The 17,225-nt window shown below is 48.2% G+C and overlaps 2 protein-coding genes across 2 annotated transcripts in view; both read right to left on the reverse strand.

Moving 5' to 3' along the window:
* Positions 1-4,213: 4,213 nt before the first annotated feature.
* Positions 4,214-5,756, reverse strand: sst1.2 (somatostatin 1, tandem duplicate 2). The gene is given in 5 exon segments (XM_055028025.1): positions 4,214-4,335; positions 4,414-4,623; positions 5,309-5,493; positions 5,563-5,660; positions 5,662-5,756. Coding segments are annotated over 4 exon segments (561 nt in total). The 5' UTR covers positions 5,742-5,756; the 3' UTR covers positions 4,214-4,335; positions 4,414-4,425.
* Positions 5,757-9,777: 4,021 nt separating this feature from the next.
* Positions 9,778-17,225, reverse strand: part of col4a3 (collagen, type IV, alpha 3) — a 30,360-nt gene continuing 22,912 nt past the window's right edge. Inside the window, exons 40-52 of the mRNA XM_055028023.1 lie at positions 17,002-17,103; positions 16,882-16,929; positions 16,620-16,808; positions 16,424-16,545; positions 16,268-16,340; positions 15,759-15,830; positions 15,283-15,408; positions 15,111-15,209; positions 14,726-14,953; positions 13,751-13,922; positions 13,534-13,648; positions 13,291-13,466; positions 9,778-12,501 (exon numbers count right to left, since the gene is read on the reverse strand). Of these exons, the coding sequence (XP_054883998.1) occupies positions 12,417-12,501; positions 13,291-13,466; positions 13,534-13,648; positions 13,751-13,922; positions 14,726-14,953; positions 15,111-15,209; positions 15,283-15,408; positions 15,759-15,830; positions 16,268-16,340; positions 16,424-16,545; positions 16,620-16,808; positions 16,882-16,929; positions 17,002-17,103 (1,607 nt within the window). The 3' untranslated portion in view covers positions 9,778-12,416. The remainder of the gene's footprint in view (positions 12,502-13,290; positions 13,467-13,533; positions 13,649-13,750; positions 13,923-14,725; positions 14,954-15,110; positions 15,210-15,282; positions 15,409-15,758; positions 15,831-16,267; positions 16,341-16,423; positions 16,546-16,619; positions 16,809-16,881; positions 16,930-17,001; positions 17,104-17,225) is intronic.

A 17,225-nucleotide genomic window follows, 5' to 3' on the forward strand; every position in this document is an offset into this window, starting at 1 on the left:
GATGTTCCCAACGTTCCCAACACAGACTGGGATGTTCCCAACGTTCCCAACACAGACTGGGACATTCCCAACGTTCCCAACACAGACTGGGACGTTCCCAACACAGACTGGGATGTTCCCAACGTTCCCAATACAGACTGGTATGTTCCCAACGTTCCCAACACAGACTGGGATGTTCCCAACGTTCCCAATACAGACTGGCATGTTCCCAACGTTCCCAACACAGACTGGGACGTTCCCAACGTACCCTACACAGACTGGGACATTCCCAACACAGACTACGACGTTCCCAACGTTCCCAACACAGACTGGAACGTTCCCAACACAGACTGGGACGTTCCCAACACAGACTGGGACGTTCCCAACGTTCCCAACACAGACTGGGACGTTCCCAACATTCCCAACACAGACTGGGACGTTCCCAATGTTCCCAACACAGACTGGGACGTTCCCAACACAGACTGGGACGTTCCCAACGTTCCCTACACACACTGGAACGTTCCCAACACAGACTGGGACGTTCCCAACACAGACTGGGACGTTCCCAACGTTCCCAACACAGACTGGGACGTTCCCAACATTCCCAACACAGACTGGGACGTTCCCAATGTTCCCAACACAGACTGGGACGTTCCCAACAGACTGGGACGTTCCCAACGTTCCCAACACAGACTGGAACGTTCCCAACACAGACTGGGACGTTCCCAACGTTCCCAACACAGACTGGGACGTTCCCAACACAGACTGGGATGTTCCCAACGTTCCCAACACAGACTGGGATGTTCCCAACGTTCCCAACACAGACTGGGACGTTCCCAACACAGACTGGGATGTTCCCAACGTTCCCAACACAGACTGGGATGTTCCCAACGTTCCCAATACAGACTGGCATGTTCCCAACGTTCCCAACACAGACTGGGATGTTCCCAACGTTCCCAACACAGACTGGGATGTTCCCAACGTTCCCAACACAGACTGGGACGTTCCCAACGTTCCCAACACAGACTGGGACGTTCCCAACACAGACTGGGATGTTCCCAACGTTCCCAATACAGACTGGTATGTTCCCAACGTTCCCAACACAGACTGGGATGTTCCCAACGTTCCCAATACAGACTGGGATGTTCCCAACGTTCCCAACACAGACTGGGATGTTCCCAACGTTCCCAACACAGACTGGGATGTTCCCAACGTTCCCAACACAGACTGGGATGTTCCCAGCATGTGTTCCAGTCTCCAGAACCAATCTGATTGGTCGGTTCAGATTGTGTTGGTGTTCACCATGTCAGCTGGTTCTGGATGTTCTGGTTCTTCTCGCTCCGATGAGTTCTGCCAGATCAGAGGTCAGAGGTCAGATTCTCCTGGGATCTGGAAGTTTCCCTCTTAACATTTTATTCATTAATTTAGAAATGTCACAGTTTCAAACTAAATATTCACATAATAAGCCGAATCACATCACTATATATTTAATTAGCTAAATACTTTAACAAAGAAAAAGAAAATATCCGCAGCTTGTTTAAGCAGTTAGTTTGTTTTTTTATTTACTTAGCTACTTAGCATGCTAAGTAGCTTGCTACTGTGGGCTAATTAGTTTGTTTGCAAACTAAATATTCTGTGAGCAAGCTAATTATTTAGCGCTAAGCTAAGTAGTTACCAATCTAAATGAACCTGCTAGGTGACTTAGCATCACTGAGCTGAAAGTTAGTTACAAGCTGCATATTTAGCTTGTTAGCTTGATTAAAAAAAGTTACTTTTCAAACTAAATGTTTAGTTTGGAACTAAATACTTGAGTAACATTTTGCTGTGAGCATCAGGATGACAGGAACGTTGTGCGTTCCTGTCAGACCTTTTTCAACCAGATGAAAAGCTTTGGACAGAAAAACACCTGCAGTCTGATTTCATGTCAGCTTTTAGAAAACAGTGACAGACTCACAACGAGCGAAGGACGGCGCAGACGGTTGATGCTGTCAGGAGATGAAATCCTGTGGAGGAGGAAAAACGTGACGGTAGAAAAACAAACTCAGTTTTTCTCTCTGGATGTGAAATCGGAGCTTTGGGTCAAACATTTTCTGAAAAGAATCAGAAAGTTTTTCCCGATTAAATTCATCTCTCAGTCGACGTTTTGAAATGAAACTGTTGCTCAGGTGTTTTTACGACCCCTGACCCCTGACCTCCATTCTGTCTGTGAAACTCTGAAAAGCTAAAGGCAAAACGACCGACCAATGAGAAGAGAGCCAGGTGACAAAACAGAAAGTTCAGAACTAAACCAGAAACCCGGTTTCAGAGGGAAAAGCCTGGCAGAGTCCAGTTCTGCCCGGAAACGAACCCGACTGACTGCCGGCCTCCGGACCGGACCGGAGCGGACCGGACCGGAGCAGAGCGGACCGGACCGGACCGGACAGGACCAGAGCGGACCGGACCGGACAGGACCAGAGCGGACCGGACCGGACTCTGACTCCGGTCACATAGGAACCTGACAGGGAGGCTTAAGAGTGTGACCCTCTATAATTGGATCACACACTGGGGGGCGCACTTTGCTTCCCCTAAATAGATTTGCTAGCCTAAATTCTGAAGTGCTAAGCTAAAAGTTAGCTATGCTAATATTAGCTTAGCACTTTCCTAACTGTGAAAATGTTTAATATATTTACCATCAACTAAATACATTCTGATAAATTCTGAAGTGCTAAAAATTAGCTGAGCCAGTAACAGCAGAGCTAATCTTTAGCGCTTCTGCTAACTTTGAAAACTTTGGTACTTTTAGCTTCCATTAAATACATTTTGGCAGATAAAAGGTTCAGCTGAAAAAAGATTGATGTTTGTGTTTTGATTATTGACTTAAAATTTTTTCAGGTAGTCACACATTTATTTACGCTCTTATTTTGAAGTAGGTGAAGTTCCATTTCCTCTCCTCACGTTCAAACTTTCAGGAACAAATAAAACCAAAATGTAAATCATAATGTCAACATTAAATGGTTAAAGATTTTATAAAGTCATAAATAACTGAAGATTAGAAAATCGAGAAATTACCATTTTACTGATAAAGCACTTTAAAAACAACAACAGTTGTGACAAACTGATTTAGAAACATTTAAAATATTGACATTAAAATCAATAAAATTAGTTTTTTGTTGCAGATGTTTGAAGGTGTGAATTTGATAGTTAATATGTTAATGTTGAAGCTTTAGCATTAGCTTTAGCTACATACCTTGTGTTGTGCTGCAGTAGCCCTGCAGCGCTAATGTTTGTGATTAGCGCTGCAGGGCTACTGCAGCTAGCTTCTGGTATTAGCATAAAATGTAGCCCAGCTTAATAAATAAATTTTGCAGCCCAGTCAGCCAGTGGAAGAGCCGTTAGCTCGTCAGGCTGTTCAAACCCAGGAGTTTTTCTGCATGTTCTCAGTGTGGAACGGACTCTGGTGGCTCCACTGGAGCTTTTAGATTAGCCAGTGACCTCTCCAGGGTCGCCATCACTTTGGCAAACAAAGCAGCTGATGACAGTCAGATGCTTCCATAATGAAGCCTGAATCCCCCCAGTGCCATCAACACCGTTAGCTAAACTCCACTTAGCGCCCAGAGTGTTTGAACTCTCCAGTTGTTTGAACTCAGTGTTTGCTCTCTCTCTTTTTCTCCATTACAGGTTCATGAAACTCGACCCTCGTTCTGTTCAAACAGGAAAACCTGCTGCTGTTTCCACACAAACACTCCCAGTGCTCCCAGTGCTGCAGCAGCATTTCTGCCTTAAGGGGCCAGTACCATGTAAGATCGACTTCTTTAAGCTTTACATCATGTTATAATGTTGCTGTTGAGAAATCCGTTAATCTCCATGGCAACCATTTAGCTGGGAGGACCTAGCCCCGCCTTGAAGGCGCAGCTCCTCCCCCACTCAGCTCCTTCAGACTAGCCAGCAGCAATTAGCAGACAGCTGCTGCTCAGAGCAAAGCTGGTAAAAACATTAAAGGGTTAATAGAGGAGCCATGTTGGGATGACTTCCTGGAGGAACCAGAGTTTTTAAAGAGACAGAGGCCCAATTTCAAAAATTTAAATAAAGTTAAATTGATTTTATGTCATATTTGACATATAAAGCATTTGATAGTGACTGAAGACAGCAGAGTTCCCTGATGATTCCATAAAATGATTTTGTGGCTGGAAGACATGATGCCCCTTTGACCCCTGACCTGGTTTTTGGTTCAGATTAAAGGAGGCGGAGCCACCAAACTGATTGAGTTCGTTCTTTATTGGACAATTACAATAATTACTCAGGCAAGACTGCTGATTGGTCGGTTCAGCCGCCCCTGCAGGCGATTGGTCGTTTGGTTCCGGGGGGGTGTGGCCTCAGCTGGGAACACAGGAACAGGAACCAGTTAGAAACATGGCTCACAGGACGTGAGCGTGGCCTCAACAGGAAGTCAGTTACCTGCTTCCTGCTTCAACAGGAAGTCAGGCCCTTCCAGTAGAAGTTCTTGCAGCCAGCTTTGCGTTCGCGGGCCGTGGTGTCGACGGACCGCTCCAGATTCAGTCTGGAGGCGGTTCCTCTGGAAGCCGCCTCCGAATCGTCCTGCTGGGCCTCGACCTCCGACCTCGACATCTGGGCCAGCAGGTCGTCCACGGCCCGCTTGGACCAGTCCTGCAGAACCGGACAGAACCAGAACCACACGGTCAGCTGCAGACCGACCGGCCAGATCGAACCGGACCCAAATAATTTGACGTTTGGTTCTGACCAGAACTTTATTTTTCTCCAAGTTTCAAACAGAAACTCAGTCGAGACAAACGGAAACATTTGAATCATCAAAATGCAGCGAAACATCCATCATTTAACGTTACAGAAACTGTTTCATTATAAATGTTTACATTTGAAATCTGTCATAAATCAGATGTTTTGCATCAAACTGATGTTGGAAGATTCTGAGGCAGATTTATCATTTTGATCAATAAACATTGTTTAGCTTGTGAAAATAAAGCTAAATTTACAGTCAGTCAGTATTTTACCATAGCGGTAATTTAAATAGTTTGATGGGATCTGGAGTTCCTCAGGGTTCGGTTCTTGGTCCTCTAAAGTTTCGCGTCCATTAAAGCAAATTTGAATCTGGATTTGAACGTTTAGAGATGCAGATTCCTGACAGGGAGCTCAGTTCAAACAGCCAATCAGAACAGCTGATTCAAACAGCCAATCAGAAGCTCCACTGGGCTCTTTAATCTGAGCCAGTAAGGAACTGGAACTGGAACCAGTAACAGGAAAACGTCCCCAGTTCTATAAAAACTGAGCTGGTTCTCATCTTGAGGTCAAAGGTGAAGCCAGAGGTCGGTTTTACCTGCGAGAGCAGTCCGGCGCTGCGGGCTCGCTGCAGCAGCCGGTGGTGACGCAGCTCCGGTTCCAGGTCCAGGTTCTGGTTCTGGTAGGGGTCCTGGTCTCTGTCGACCTGAGATGAAACGCCCAGACTGAGCGCGGCCAGCGCGGCGAGGACCAAGATGGCGGGACAGCGAGAGTGATGCATACCTGCAGAGTCAGGAAAAGAAGGTGAGAGAGGAAGAGCTGAGGAAGAGGAGCAGGAGCAAGAGGTCCTACTGGGTTCTGGTCGGGTTTCTCCTGCTGGTCCTGGTGCTGGCTCTGGTTCTGAGCTGCTGGTTCTGCTGCCGCTGCTCTTATGAGGCCTGCTCCCCCCGAGGGTCACGTGACTCGGCGCGGCTGATTGGCAGCTGCAGGGCGATGAAGGAACGCCGAGTTAAAGTTAAACAGAAGTCCATTAGTCCTCATCCTGTCCAAATGAGACAATAAAAGCAGAAACCATCAGCCGCAGCGCTCGGCTCCACAAAGACAACGGCAGAATGCGGGGGGATTAACGGAGCGTTCAGAGGATTAGCAGACTTCATTAGCACTCACTGATATCTCCATTAAGCACGGCGGCAAGCCACCCACTGCACACACGCACACACACGCACGCACACACACACACACACACACTCCCCCCCGCCCCCCCCCACACACACACACGCCCACACACACACACACGCACGCACACACACACACACACACGCAGTCCCCCCCGCCCCCCCCCCCCCCCACACACACCACACGCACGCACACACACACACAGTCCCCCCCGCCCCCCCCACACACACACGCCCACACACACACACACGCACGCACACACACACACACGCAGTCCCCCCCGCCCCCCCCCCCCCCCCCCACACACGCACGCACACACACACAGTCCCCCCCCCCCCCACACACACACGCCCACACACGCAGCCCTCCCCCCCCACACACACACGCACGCAAACACGCACGCACACACGCACACACACACACACACGCAGTCCCCCCCGCCCCCCACACACACACACGCAGCCCTCCCCCCCCCCACACACACACACGCACGCAAACACGCACGCACACACACACACACACACACACACGCAGTCCCCCCCGCCCCCCAGACACACACACACACACACACACACACACACACATGGCGGCTTCAAAGGCTTCCATCCGACTTCACTGCAAAACCTTCAGCTGGAAAGTCAGGGAATCCCAGAACTCAGCAGCAACAAGCAGAGACTTAAATCAGCTAAAGTCTTCAAAACACAACCAACTTTACAAGGAATAAAAGACGTAGAGACATAGAGACATAGAGACGTAGAGACGAAGAGATGAAGAGACATAGAGACGTAGAGACGTAGAGACGAAGAGACGAAGACCTCAGGTTGATTCCTCTGCAGGTTCAGATTATCGTCTTCAGGTCAAACTGGATCCTGGATGGAAAACAGCCAGTTAGTTTATTCAGCCAGGAAGTAAATCATTTTTCAGTTTCATATTTACTCTGCATGTCATTCATTCATTCATTCATTCATTCATTCATTCATCTATAAATGTTAAAATGTTAGTTTTAAATTAGTCTATCAGTTCAATATTTAATATCAGAGAAAAACATTTAGTCTGAAGCCTGAATGTAAAATATTGTTAAACTAAATATGTCATTCCAGGCTAAATAATTAATTTGCAACATAAAATTTACCAATATTTAGTTGATCTCAGAAGTAAATATTTAGTTTGGAGCTAAACTTCATACAGAGCTTAATATTTAGGCTAAACATTGAATTTTAAAACTAATTATGTTTAAAACTGACATTTATAAATGAATAAGAACATTAAATATATGATTATAAAAATGAAGCTCCAGTTTAAAAGTTCACCTTTAAGAACCTCACCTTTAAGAACACCAACTGTTAGCAAGCGGCACCATTATCAGGGAAATTGGTCCAAGTTGATAGGAAAACAACAGATGGTTTAGATCAAAGCAGTTGGGTTAGAATGGCCTAGTCAAAGTCCGGATCCAAATCCAGCCGAACTCTGTGGTAAAATCTGAAAACTGATGTAATCAGATTTTCTCCATCCAGTCTGAGGTTGAGCTGTTTCACAAAGATTGGAGATGTTCAACAAACCTCCAGCCTTCGGACTCAGACAGGCTTCCTGCTGATGCATGCCACACTTTTCAGATTTTCCTTGTGAGCAGTTACCAGCTCTTTATAGATCACATTATGTGGCTCAAAAAAGGTCCAGTCAGATCATTTCTGTCCGGATGACGAACGCTTATGTTGATTAAAGTCTAACGGTTCATGTCCAGCATATGCGTGGTCTGCAACGGACCAGCAAACCTGCCACTTTCAATTCAAACTATTTTTGTTGGTTCTGCAGTGATTCAGAAAATAAACTCAGTTTTAGATTCATTACGGCTGAAATATAAAACAGATTTGTGATGTGAAACGTCTCCTTGAGTCTGATTCAAAAAATCATTTTGTTTGAAAACAAAACAGATTTGATTGTTTATTGATCGATGACTAAACAGATTCCTGCCAGAGATCGTAAAGTCGTCAAACATTTCCATCTCCAGCGTCTTCATCATCTCTGCTAATAAACAGCACATTAACAGCAGGTGGTTGCCCTGGCAACACATTAGCAGCGAGGTGCCGTCACTAGGTACCCACTGGCATCAACACACACACACACATCTACACACACACCCCACACATCTACACACACATCTACACACACACACACACACATCTACACACACACACACACACATCTACACACACACGCACACACACACCCCACACATCTACACACACATCTACACACACACACACACATCTACACACGCACACACACACACACCCCACACATCTACACACACACATCTACACACACACACACATCTACACACACATCTACACACGCACACACACACACACATCTACACACACACACACACATCTACACACACACATCTACACACACACACACACATCTACACACACACATCTACACACACACATCTACACACACACATCTACACACACACACACACACATCTACACACACACACACACATCTACACACACACATCTACACACACATCTACACACACACACACACATCTACACACACACATCTACACACACACACATATCTACACACAAACACACACATCTACACACACACACACATACACACACACACACACACACACTACACACACACATCTACACACACACACATCTACACACACACACACACATCTACACACACACACACCCCCCACACACACACACATCTACACACACACACATCTACACACACACACACATCTACACACACACACACATCTACACACACACCCACGCACACACACCCACACACACACACACACACACACACCCCACGCACACACCCGCACACACACACACACACACCCCACACACACACACACACAGACCCGGGGGCTTGATGGGAGCCCGATGACATCACCGCTCCTCGCTGTGATGTGTTCAGACGTGTCAGTCTGAGTCACTCCAACATGCAGATTATTGAAATAATAAAAGGTAAAGTTTGAAGCAGAACGAGTCGCCGACGTTCAGCTCAGAGTTTCAGATTCTCCTGGATGAAAGCGAAGCTGCGGGACGATCCTCCAGAATAAATCCTGGCCTGGTTCAGCTGATCCAAACGCAGCAGAAACATTCAGAGAGACGAGCAGCAGGGAAGATCAGCCTGTTCATTCACTGGTTAATTATTGATTTGTAATGTTTTATTTTCTTTTTGTAGATTTACTAAAGTAAAGCTAATCTGAATCTGAAAAGTGTAACATGTAGATTTTTTCCTTCCCATGTCGGCGTGGTGAGACGATGAGGCAGATTTGGTTTGTGGCGGCGCCATCAGGTCGATACTGAGAGGAGGGGCGTCCAGGAATCAGAGCGGTTTCATCTTCGTGTGACGGTGAAGCTGCTGCTGCTTACGACTCCACGACCGACACTGTGAGGCAGAAACCAGCAAACAAGCGGACCAGAGAGCGCTCCAAAAGCAGGAAGTGGACTGCAGCGCAGGGCATTCTGGGTAAATACAGCCAAAGCTAACATGCTAGCCTAGCGCTAGCAGCAGAAATGGCTCCTCCTAAAGAGAAATCCTCCTTCACCAGATGAAACAAGATGGAGGCGTCAGATTTTAGTGTTGAAGGAAGTTGCTCTCAGTGTCTTCAGAGGTTTTTGTGTCGTTTCCTGCAGTGGTTGTTGGTGCAGCGCCCCCACAGGCCAGGAGGGGAACAGACTGATTTGACTCAGAGCCACAGCAGCTGCAGGTGGAGCAGATGTTCTGGTTCCAGTAGAACCGGGTCGACTGGACCGTCAGGAGGGAAAATAAAACTAATTTATATAATAAACTTAATTTTACGCATGGATATAATTTCTCAGGTGGAAAAAAGAAGACCAGGTGAACATCAAAGAAGATGATTGATGAAGAAATTTTAATAAAACAAAGAAACAGATTTACATGAGGATGAAGTGAACCGACTGACAGGAAGCTGTAGCAGGAAACACGATGAGAAAAACGCAGAAAACTCTGAAAGTCCATTAGATCAGATAACTATGGGGGATTTTACTGCCATAAGTCACAGAATTTAATCTTTACTCTCAAAATTTCTGCCCTTTCAAATACTTTCTGCAGAGCTTCGCTGCCATGAAAGTCTGCTACACAGAATAAGAGTTGCTAAAATGATTTTTAGCGAAAAATGGATAAATATACAGAAAAAGTGGTAACCCCTCCCCTCTGCTGATTACCTCGGGTTAAAGAGTCACGGCATTATTCCAGAAAAATGGCTGATTTTGATCATTTCAATGGGTTTTCTAGTAACATCTACCTGGATGCAGCACAGCCACTCAAAGAAAACAAAGATTTGAAAGATTTGAGAACAAAGAAATGAAATCCTGCTTTCAGACTGGAAATGTGTGCTGTCAACTTATGGCAGTAAAATTCCTCCATAGATAATCATCCCTATGAACCGAATGAGAGCGTCAGGCTGAGGTCAGCCATCTTTAAAGATGATATTTAACACTTCAGTTGGATTTAAAACCTCAGAAACAAATAATTAGTTTCACCAAAAGCTGACAGGAGGAAACAGAGCTCCATGTTTTCTGTGTTCATGTCGAGTCCATAAATGTTTTCTATGTTTTGGCTCCATTTCTGCTGAGATGATAAAACAACAACAAAATATTTAAACAGAACTGATTCAAATACATTTATGGATTTATCTACAGATTTAACAGCCACTGTTAGTGAATATGTGACAGAGGCAATAAAAACAATAAAAATGTCATAAATCCCACAGCACATTTCAGATCGTCTCAGTTTCCAGACTTCCTGTCCTCTCAGCCAATCAGACGTGAGCATGACGTCAGCCACAGATGGTTTGTTGTTGAAAATGTTTGGTTACATCAGAGAAACTGAACCGTTTAATGCAACATCTCACCGTTTCAGTCAATTCAGTCTGAACCTGAATAGAACCCCAATGACGACATGAAGTAGGCAGAAAACCCCAACAAGGCGCCGCCTTCAATAAAACCGCGTTCGTCAACGAGTTTTTTGTCAACGCCGCGTTCACACAGCAGGGACTGCAATCATATCAGACTTTCCTTCTTTTCGCTCCCAGTAAAATCTGATCTGTTCCTCTTCTATATGTGGAATTCAATTGTTTGATAGTTTTCATAAATTGTGTCACATTTTGTCCAACTTTTCCTTCGTCGCCACGAGATGCGCCATAATTCAGCCGCAGAAGAAGCCAGACGGTGAATCTGGACATAAACGAGTCAGTGAACTCACTGCTTCATAGAACAGCTGGTTTCCTACAAAAATCCTCTGGAGACCAAATATGACTAAAAACAAACTTTAGGTCCTGACTTTGAAATTGGGCCTCTGTCTCCTTAAGAAGCTCCAGCTCTTTCTGAAGCTCCGCCTCCAGGAAGTCATCCCAACATGGCCCCTCTATTATCGCTTTAACATTTTTACCAGTGTTGCTCTGAGCAGCGGCTCTGCAGTTCCACCAGCTGTTTGCTAATTGCTGGCAGCTAGTCTGAAGGAGCTGAGTGGGGGAGGAGGTTTGTCTCGGAGGCGGGGCTAGGTCCAGCCAGGCGTTCTGCAGCTGAATGGTTGCCATGGAGAAATCTCAAATATGAATGAATCAAAGCAAAACTGCAAGTTTGTTTTTCACGAGGAAATAAAATTATAACAAAGATTTTTTTAAAAGTTTGATTTTATATGTTGCTGCCTCTTTAAGAACCATCCACACATGGCGGCGGCCATCTTTAGTCCCGATCACAGAGTGCTGCTGGGTAACGGCAACATCGTTCTTTGCGGTTGGAGACTGTTCAACCAGAAATCGGATTGTATTTAATTAGTAAAACAGAAAACAAATTCGGATTTCGGCTAAAAAAATCTGAACCTGCTGTGTGAACGTAGCTTTAGTCTGGAAAATGTTCCATAAAAAGACCAAAACAGCAGTAAAACTCAGAAAACAGTCAGACATGGTGGTGGCAGGATGAAGCTCTGGGCCTGGATTTTCTATCAGAGAGACTTCCTGATAGAACCAGGAAGTCCTAAAATCTTCAACCAGTTTCTGACTTTAGGCAAGCAGAGGACAGCGTCAGGCCGGCCTCTGATTGGCCGATGCTTTGGCTTCGGGCCGGCCTCTGATTGGCCGATGCTTTGGCTTCGGGCCGGCCTCTGATTGGCCGATGCTTTGGCTTCGGGCCGGCCTCTGATTGGCCGATGCTTTGGCTTCGGGCCGGCCTCTGATTGGCCGATGCCGTTCTGCTGCCTCTTCATAAACTAAACTCTCATCCTGAAGTTTTCTCAGGTCTCAGACTAAAAGTTGCTGATGAGAAACAAACCAACAGGAGGAGTTTGTGAACCGGCTGCGGCTCTTCACCAACCTGGCAACGCGACGTCTTCCTGCTCAGAACCAAGCGACACCACAACCGGTTCTGGTTCTGCTCATGTCTGACTGCTTCGGAGGACAGGAGTCCTGGGGGACAGATGTGCTGTTGGAACGACCTGGCTTCTGACCCTCAGAGGTCAGAGGTCAAAGGTCACATCTGCATGGTCTTCATGCAGACTCTGCAGCGGCTGATGTTGTCTGGGTTGTTCCCTGGAAGGATCCAGCTGCTGGGCCTCCTGCAGATCCAAACAGAGTCAGTTCCACAGAGAACGCTGCCACCTGCTGGCCGTCAGGGAAACTGCAGGCTCAGAGGTTTGAGGTTCATCTGAACGTAGTTTCATTTAACCTCGGTTCACTTCTGGTCGTTTGGGTCCGACTGAAGCTGCTCACCCTTTTTAATGGATTATTTATATTATTTATTTGTAAATAATATAAACACAGTAACATAGCTGCACATATAATTTGGCTTTAAATTGATTTTAAAGTATTTTATTAATTGTTTTTCTTATGTTCAACATGCTGCTGCCAAGTTTTAGACACGACTCCAACATTGATGCAGCTCAGGATTATTTTAGAGAGCAATTTAAGAATATTTTATTGACCTGGAGAAATCGTCCTCATGGTGACACAGAACCTCTGACCTCCATGGGTTATAAAATCTGACTTTAACTTATGTTGGTTTTTATTCGTTGTTGTAAAATGTTTTGTGATTTTATATCTTAAAAATAAAGTTTTACTAACTTATCATGAAATGTCAGTGTTAGAGCTGAATGACTTTTGATTCCATCCGTATGTTAAAGTAACTCAGATTCATCAGCAGCTGAAGGATTTGCTGCATAACCTTTGACCTTTTTAGCATTTGATGGGAGAGGAAACCAATATCTGTCCGATTGTTAGAGTGATTTATTGTTGCTGCAGCAGGGTGCTGCAGCACCTGATGTTGTTGAACCTCTGAGCGCCAGCAGGGAGTCGCGTAGCAGTTAGCATGCTGTTAGCATGCTGTCAGCAGGTGAATGGAGGTTTACCTGAACATGTTGTTCGGGTCCAGAGCAGCCAGCCAGTAGCTGTACAGCGCGTTGTCGTACTTGCAGGTTCCCGAGCTGCTGCTGCACTCCAGGAACGGCATTCCTTGGAAGTTTTCCAGGCAGGATCCGGGAGAAACCAGAGGCTGACCCGAGCCCTCGGCACCGACACCAGTTTCCTGAACACAGAAGACGTGATGAGTCTAAACGTTGCAGTTCTAGCTGTGAGGGAAACGTCCCACTGACCATCACAAAGGAGAATCCGGTCCAGAGCGACTGCCAGTCCACAGGGCAGCGCGGGACGGCGCTGGTCTGGCTGTGGATGGCGATCACGTTGGCTTCAGACTCGCACACCGAACACCTGCAACCCAGAAACCAACCTGAACCAGGTGGAACGCCTCACAGTCGCTTTGTTTTCTGATGTTCTGGAATCAGGAGGTTTTCCTCTAAGAGCTGACGCTACTTGCTGATCTTGGACTCCAGCGCCGCCTCTGGGTCGCTCTGGTTTGTTGGGCTCCTGATGTTGGACAGCCAGTAGGAATAGTCGTTTCTCTCAGCGTATCGACATTCCTCTCCAGTCTCACAGATCAGGAAGGGAATGGTGCTGAAACGCTGCAGGCAGCTGCCGACCGTTCCTGTAGGGAGACCGACACGGTGGCGGTGAGGCATGGCGGTGAGGCGCGGCGGTGAGGCGCGGCGGTGAGGCATGGCGGTGAGGCATGGCGGTGAGGCGCGGCGGTGAGGCATGGCGGTGAGGCATGGGGTGAGGCATGGCGGTGAGGCGCGGCGGTGAGGCGCGGCGGTGAGGCATGGCGGTGAGGCGCGGCGGTGAGGCATGGCGGTGAGGCACGGCGGTGAGGCGCGGCGGTGAGGCATGGTGGTGAGGCATGGTGGTGAGGCATGGCGGTGAGGCGCGGCGGTGAGGCATGGTGGTGAGGCACGGCGGTGAGGCGCGGCGTTGAGGCATGGTGGTGAGGCATGGCGGTGAGGCGCGGCGGTGAGGCGCGGCGGTGAGGCATGGCGGTGAGGCATGGTGGGGAGGCATGGCGGTGAGGCGCGGCGGTGAGGCGCGGCGGTGAGGCATGGCGGTGAGGCATGGTGGTGAGGCATGGCGGTGAGGCGCGGCGGTGAGGCATGGTGGTGAGGCATGGTGAGGCATGGCGGTGAGGCATGGTGAGGCATGGCGGTGAGGCATGGCGGTGAGGCATGGTGAGGCATGGTGGTGAGGCATGGCGGTGAGGCATGGCGGCCAAAACCAAACCATCAGAACAAAACTGGAATATTACTGTTAGTACTGTTGTGACTTTATTCTGATAGTTTTGTATTTCAGATTGTCCCAGTGCGGCTCTAGAATGCTAAGTCTGCTTGGTCGGACAGGGAGGCTTATGATCTATATTTCTGAGGTAGGCTGTGACCTCTGTGACCTGCACAGACCTACCCAGGTCCTGTCCGTGAGCGCGGCTGTAGCCGTTGATGAAGAGCAGCGAGTATCCTCTGAATATGAGCGTGGACTGGGCCGGGCAGGCCGGGGCGGCGCTGTCCTGGCTGTGTCTGCTGAACAGGAAGCCGGTCCTCCTGGGCGGCGGGCCGTAGTCTGGCTCACCTGGCTCACCTGGCTCACCTGGAGGACCCTTGGCTCCCACCCTGCCACGCTCTCCGTTCGCGCCTGGAACCAAGCAGGTGATTGGACTTCATCTGAACTCAGCATGCAGAAACTCTGAGCCTCGACACGGACCGGGTCAGAAACTAAAGGCCAAAGGTCGACTTTTTGACGTTTCACTTGTTGCCATAGTGATTTTAGGAGGAGTCGGATGTTTTCACACCTTTCCGGCCGATTCGTCCTCTCTCTCCATCCTCTCCTCTCGGTCCGTCACGCCCAGGTCTTCCCGTCCGACCCGGTTCTCCAGGTGAGCCTTCTGAACCTGGAACCGGGAAAACGGCACATCAGGAGAGAGCTGCAGGTGTTTCTGCTGTAACCATGGCAACCTGACTCACCATCAGCTCCCCTCGCTCCAGGTGAACCCGGGTATCCGATTCCCCCCATTTGGCCTGGAGGTCCTTCTTCACCTGGGTCTCCTGGTATCAGCCGCACATCAACATACCTGTCCTTCCCATTTGGTCCTGCAGGGGGCAGCAGAGGACAACATTGGGGCAGGATTGGGGCAGTAATAGGGCAGGATTGGGGCAGTAATAGGGCAGGATTGGGGCAGTAATAGGGCAGGATTTGGGCAGTAATAGGGCAGGATTGGGGCAGTAATAGGGCAGGATTGGGGCAGTAATAGGGCAGGATTGGGGCAGTAATAGGGCAGGATTGGGGCAGTAATAGGGCAGTAATAGGGCAGGATTGGGGCAGTAATAGGGCAGTAATAGGGCAGGATTGGGGCAGTAATAGGGCAGGATTGGGGCAGTATTGGGTTAATCAGAGCCGATCCAACAACTGGCCCGTCTCAGGTTTTCTTGCTTCCTCTTACCTGGGCTCCCCATTCGTCCTGATGGTCCACCTGGGCCAGAGTTACCTGGCGGTCCTTTCTCCCCTTCCATACCTGAAACACACACCAGGGGGCGCTCTGAGGTCAGTAAGAGGGTTGATCCTATTTAACTTTGACCAAACATCAATGAGTCAAAGCTCTAAGATCAGATCATAAAATCAGTTTGACGCCATTTAATTCTGAAGCCACATTTCTCCCAGAGATTCTCTACCCAGAATGCATTGCTGTCGTTCTACAGTCCTGTCTGCTTCCTGACCAAGACAGAACAGCGGCGGCGTGCTAATTACCATAATGACATGCTGCTTTTTATGATAACTGTGATCCAAGAACCTTCATGGGAATCTTATTTGTGCTGATCTGACATATTTATGGATTCAGATCTTTTTGTTCTCTAAAATGGCTTCTGATGAGATCAGCTGTGAATTTGTTGAATCATAAACAAACAGGAAGACAAACTGCTCAGCTGAAATCCATCAGGCTGCGGTTCTTACCGATTTGACCCTTTGGTCCATTCGGGCCTCTGCAGCCTTTATCTCCAGGATATCCAGGCGGCCCGCAAGGACCCTGAAGGCAAAACAGGTACATGTGACACTTCTTCCTACTTTCACTTTGTTTTTCTCTTAACTTGACCTCTGGGCGGGACTCACAGGAGGTCCATAAGGACCGGGGTCACCGATTGGTCCCGGTGGTCCTGGGAGACCCGGTTCTCCTTTAACGCCTTTATGGCCTTTGTAACCAGGACCCGGCGGACCGGGCGGTCCCTTAGGGCCTACGCAGTGACAGATTTGACCGTTTATTTCATCCAGAGACGAATTCAGCTGTCAAACAGACTAAGCTCTCCACCTTTCGGTCCTTTAGGTCCAGGAAATCCTTTATATCCCTTCATTCCATCAATGCACTCTCCCCCTTTCTTCCCAGGACATCCAGGAGGCCCTGGGGGGCCCTTAGTGCCTTTGTAACCCGGGTCTCCTGCAGGCCCAGAGGGTCCAGGAGGCCCACAGCATCCCGGCGGACCTCTTTCCCCCACGGGTCCTGGAGGAGGAGGGTGGCAGAGTTACAGCTTCCTTCTGGACCCACCCCAACCAGAATTAAAGCAAAGCCTTACCAGGGGGGCCCGGTCCTCCTGTCGGCCCCCCAGGTCCATAAACACACGCTGCAGGTAAAGAAGCAGATCAGTGAAGGTTTGCAGGGCAACGCTTTGGATCGTACGTCTATTCACTCTTACAGCCCATATCTCCTTTCTCTCCGTCAGCCCCGGGGAACCCGTCCCGGCCCTGGTCTCCTTTGGGTCCGGGTGGACCTGGCGCTCCAGGAGAGCCCTGCCATCCTGGAGACGAAGGTCGGACAGAAGTTTAAAGCTTCATTCACCGTGGAATATGAAAATAGATATAACGCATGAAAAATATCTCCATGCTGTGAGAAAATGTTGCTACTGCACCAAAAACAACC

This window comes from Poeciliopsis prolifica, unplaced genomic scaffold (genome assembly GCF_027474105.1).
Source record: "Poeciliopsis prolifica strain line A6 unplaced genomic scaffold, Auburn_PproV2 SCAFFOLD004, whole genome shotgun sequence".
Classification (NCBI taxonomy): domain Eukaryota; kingdom Metazoa; phylum Chordata; class Actinopteri; order Cyprinodontiformes; family Poeciliidae; genus Poeciliopsis; species Poeciliopsis prolifica.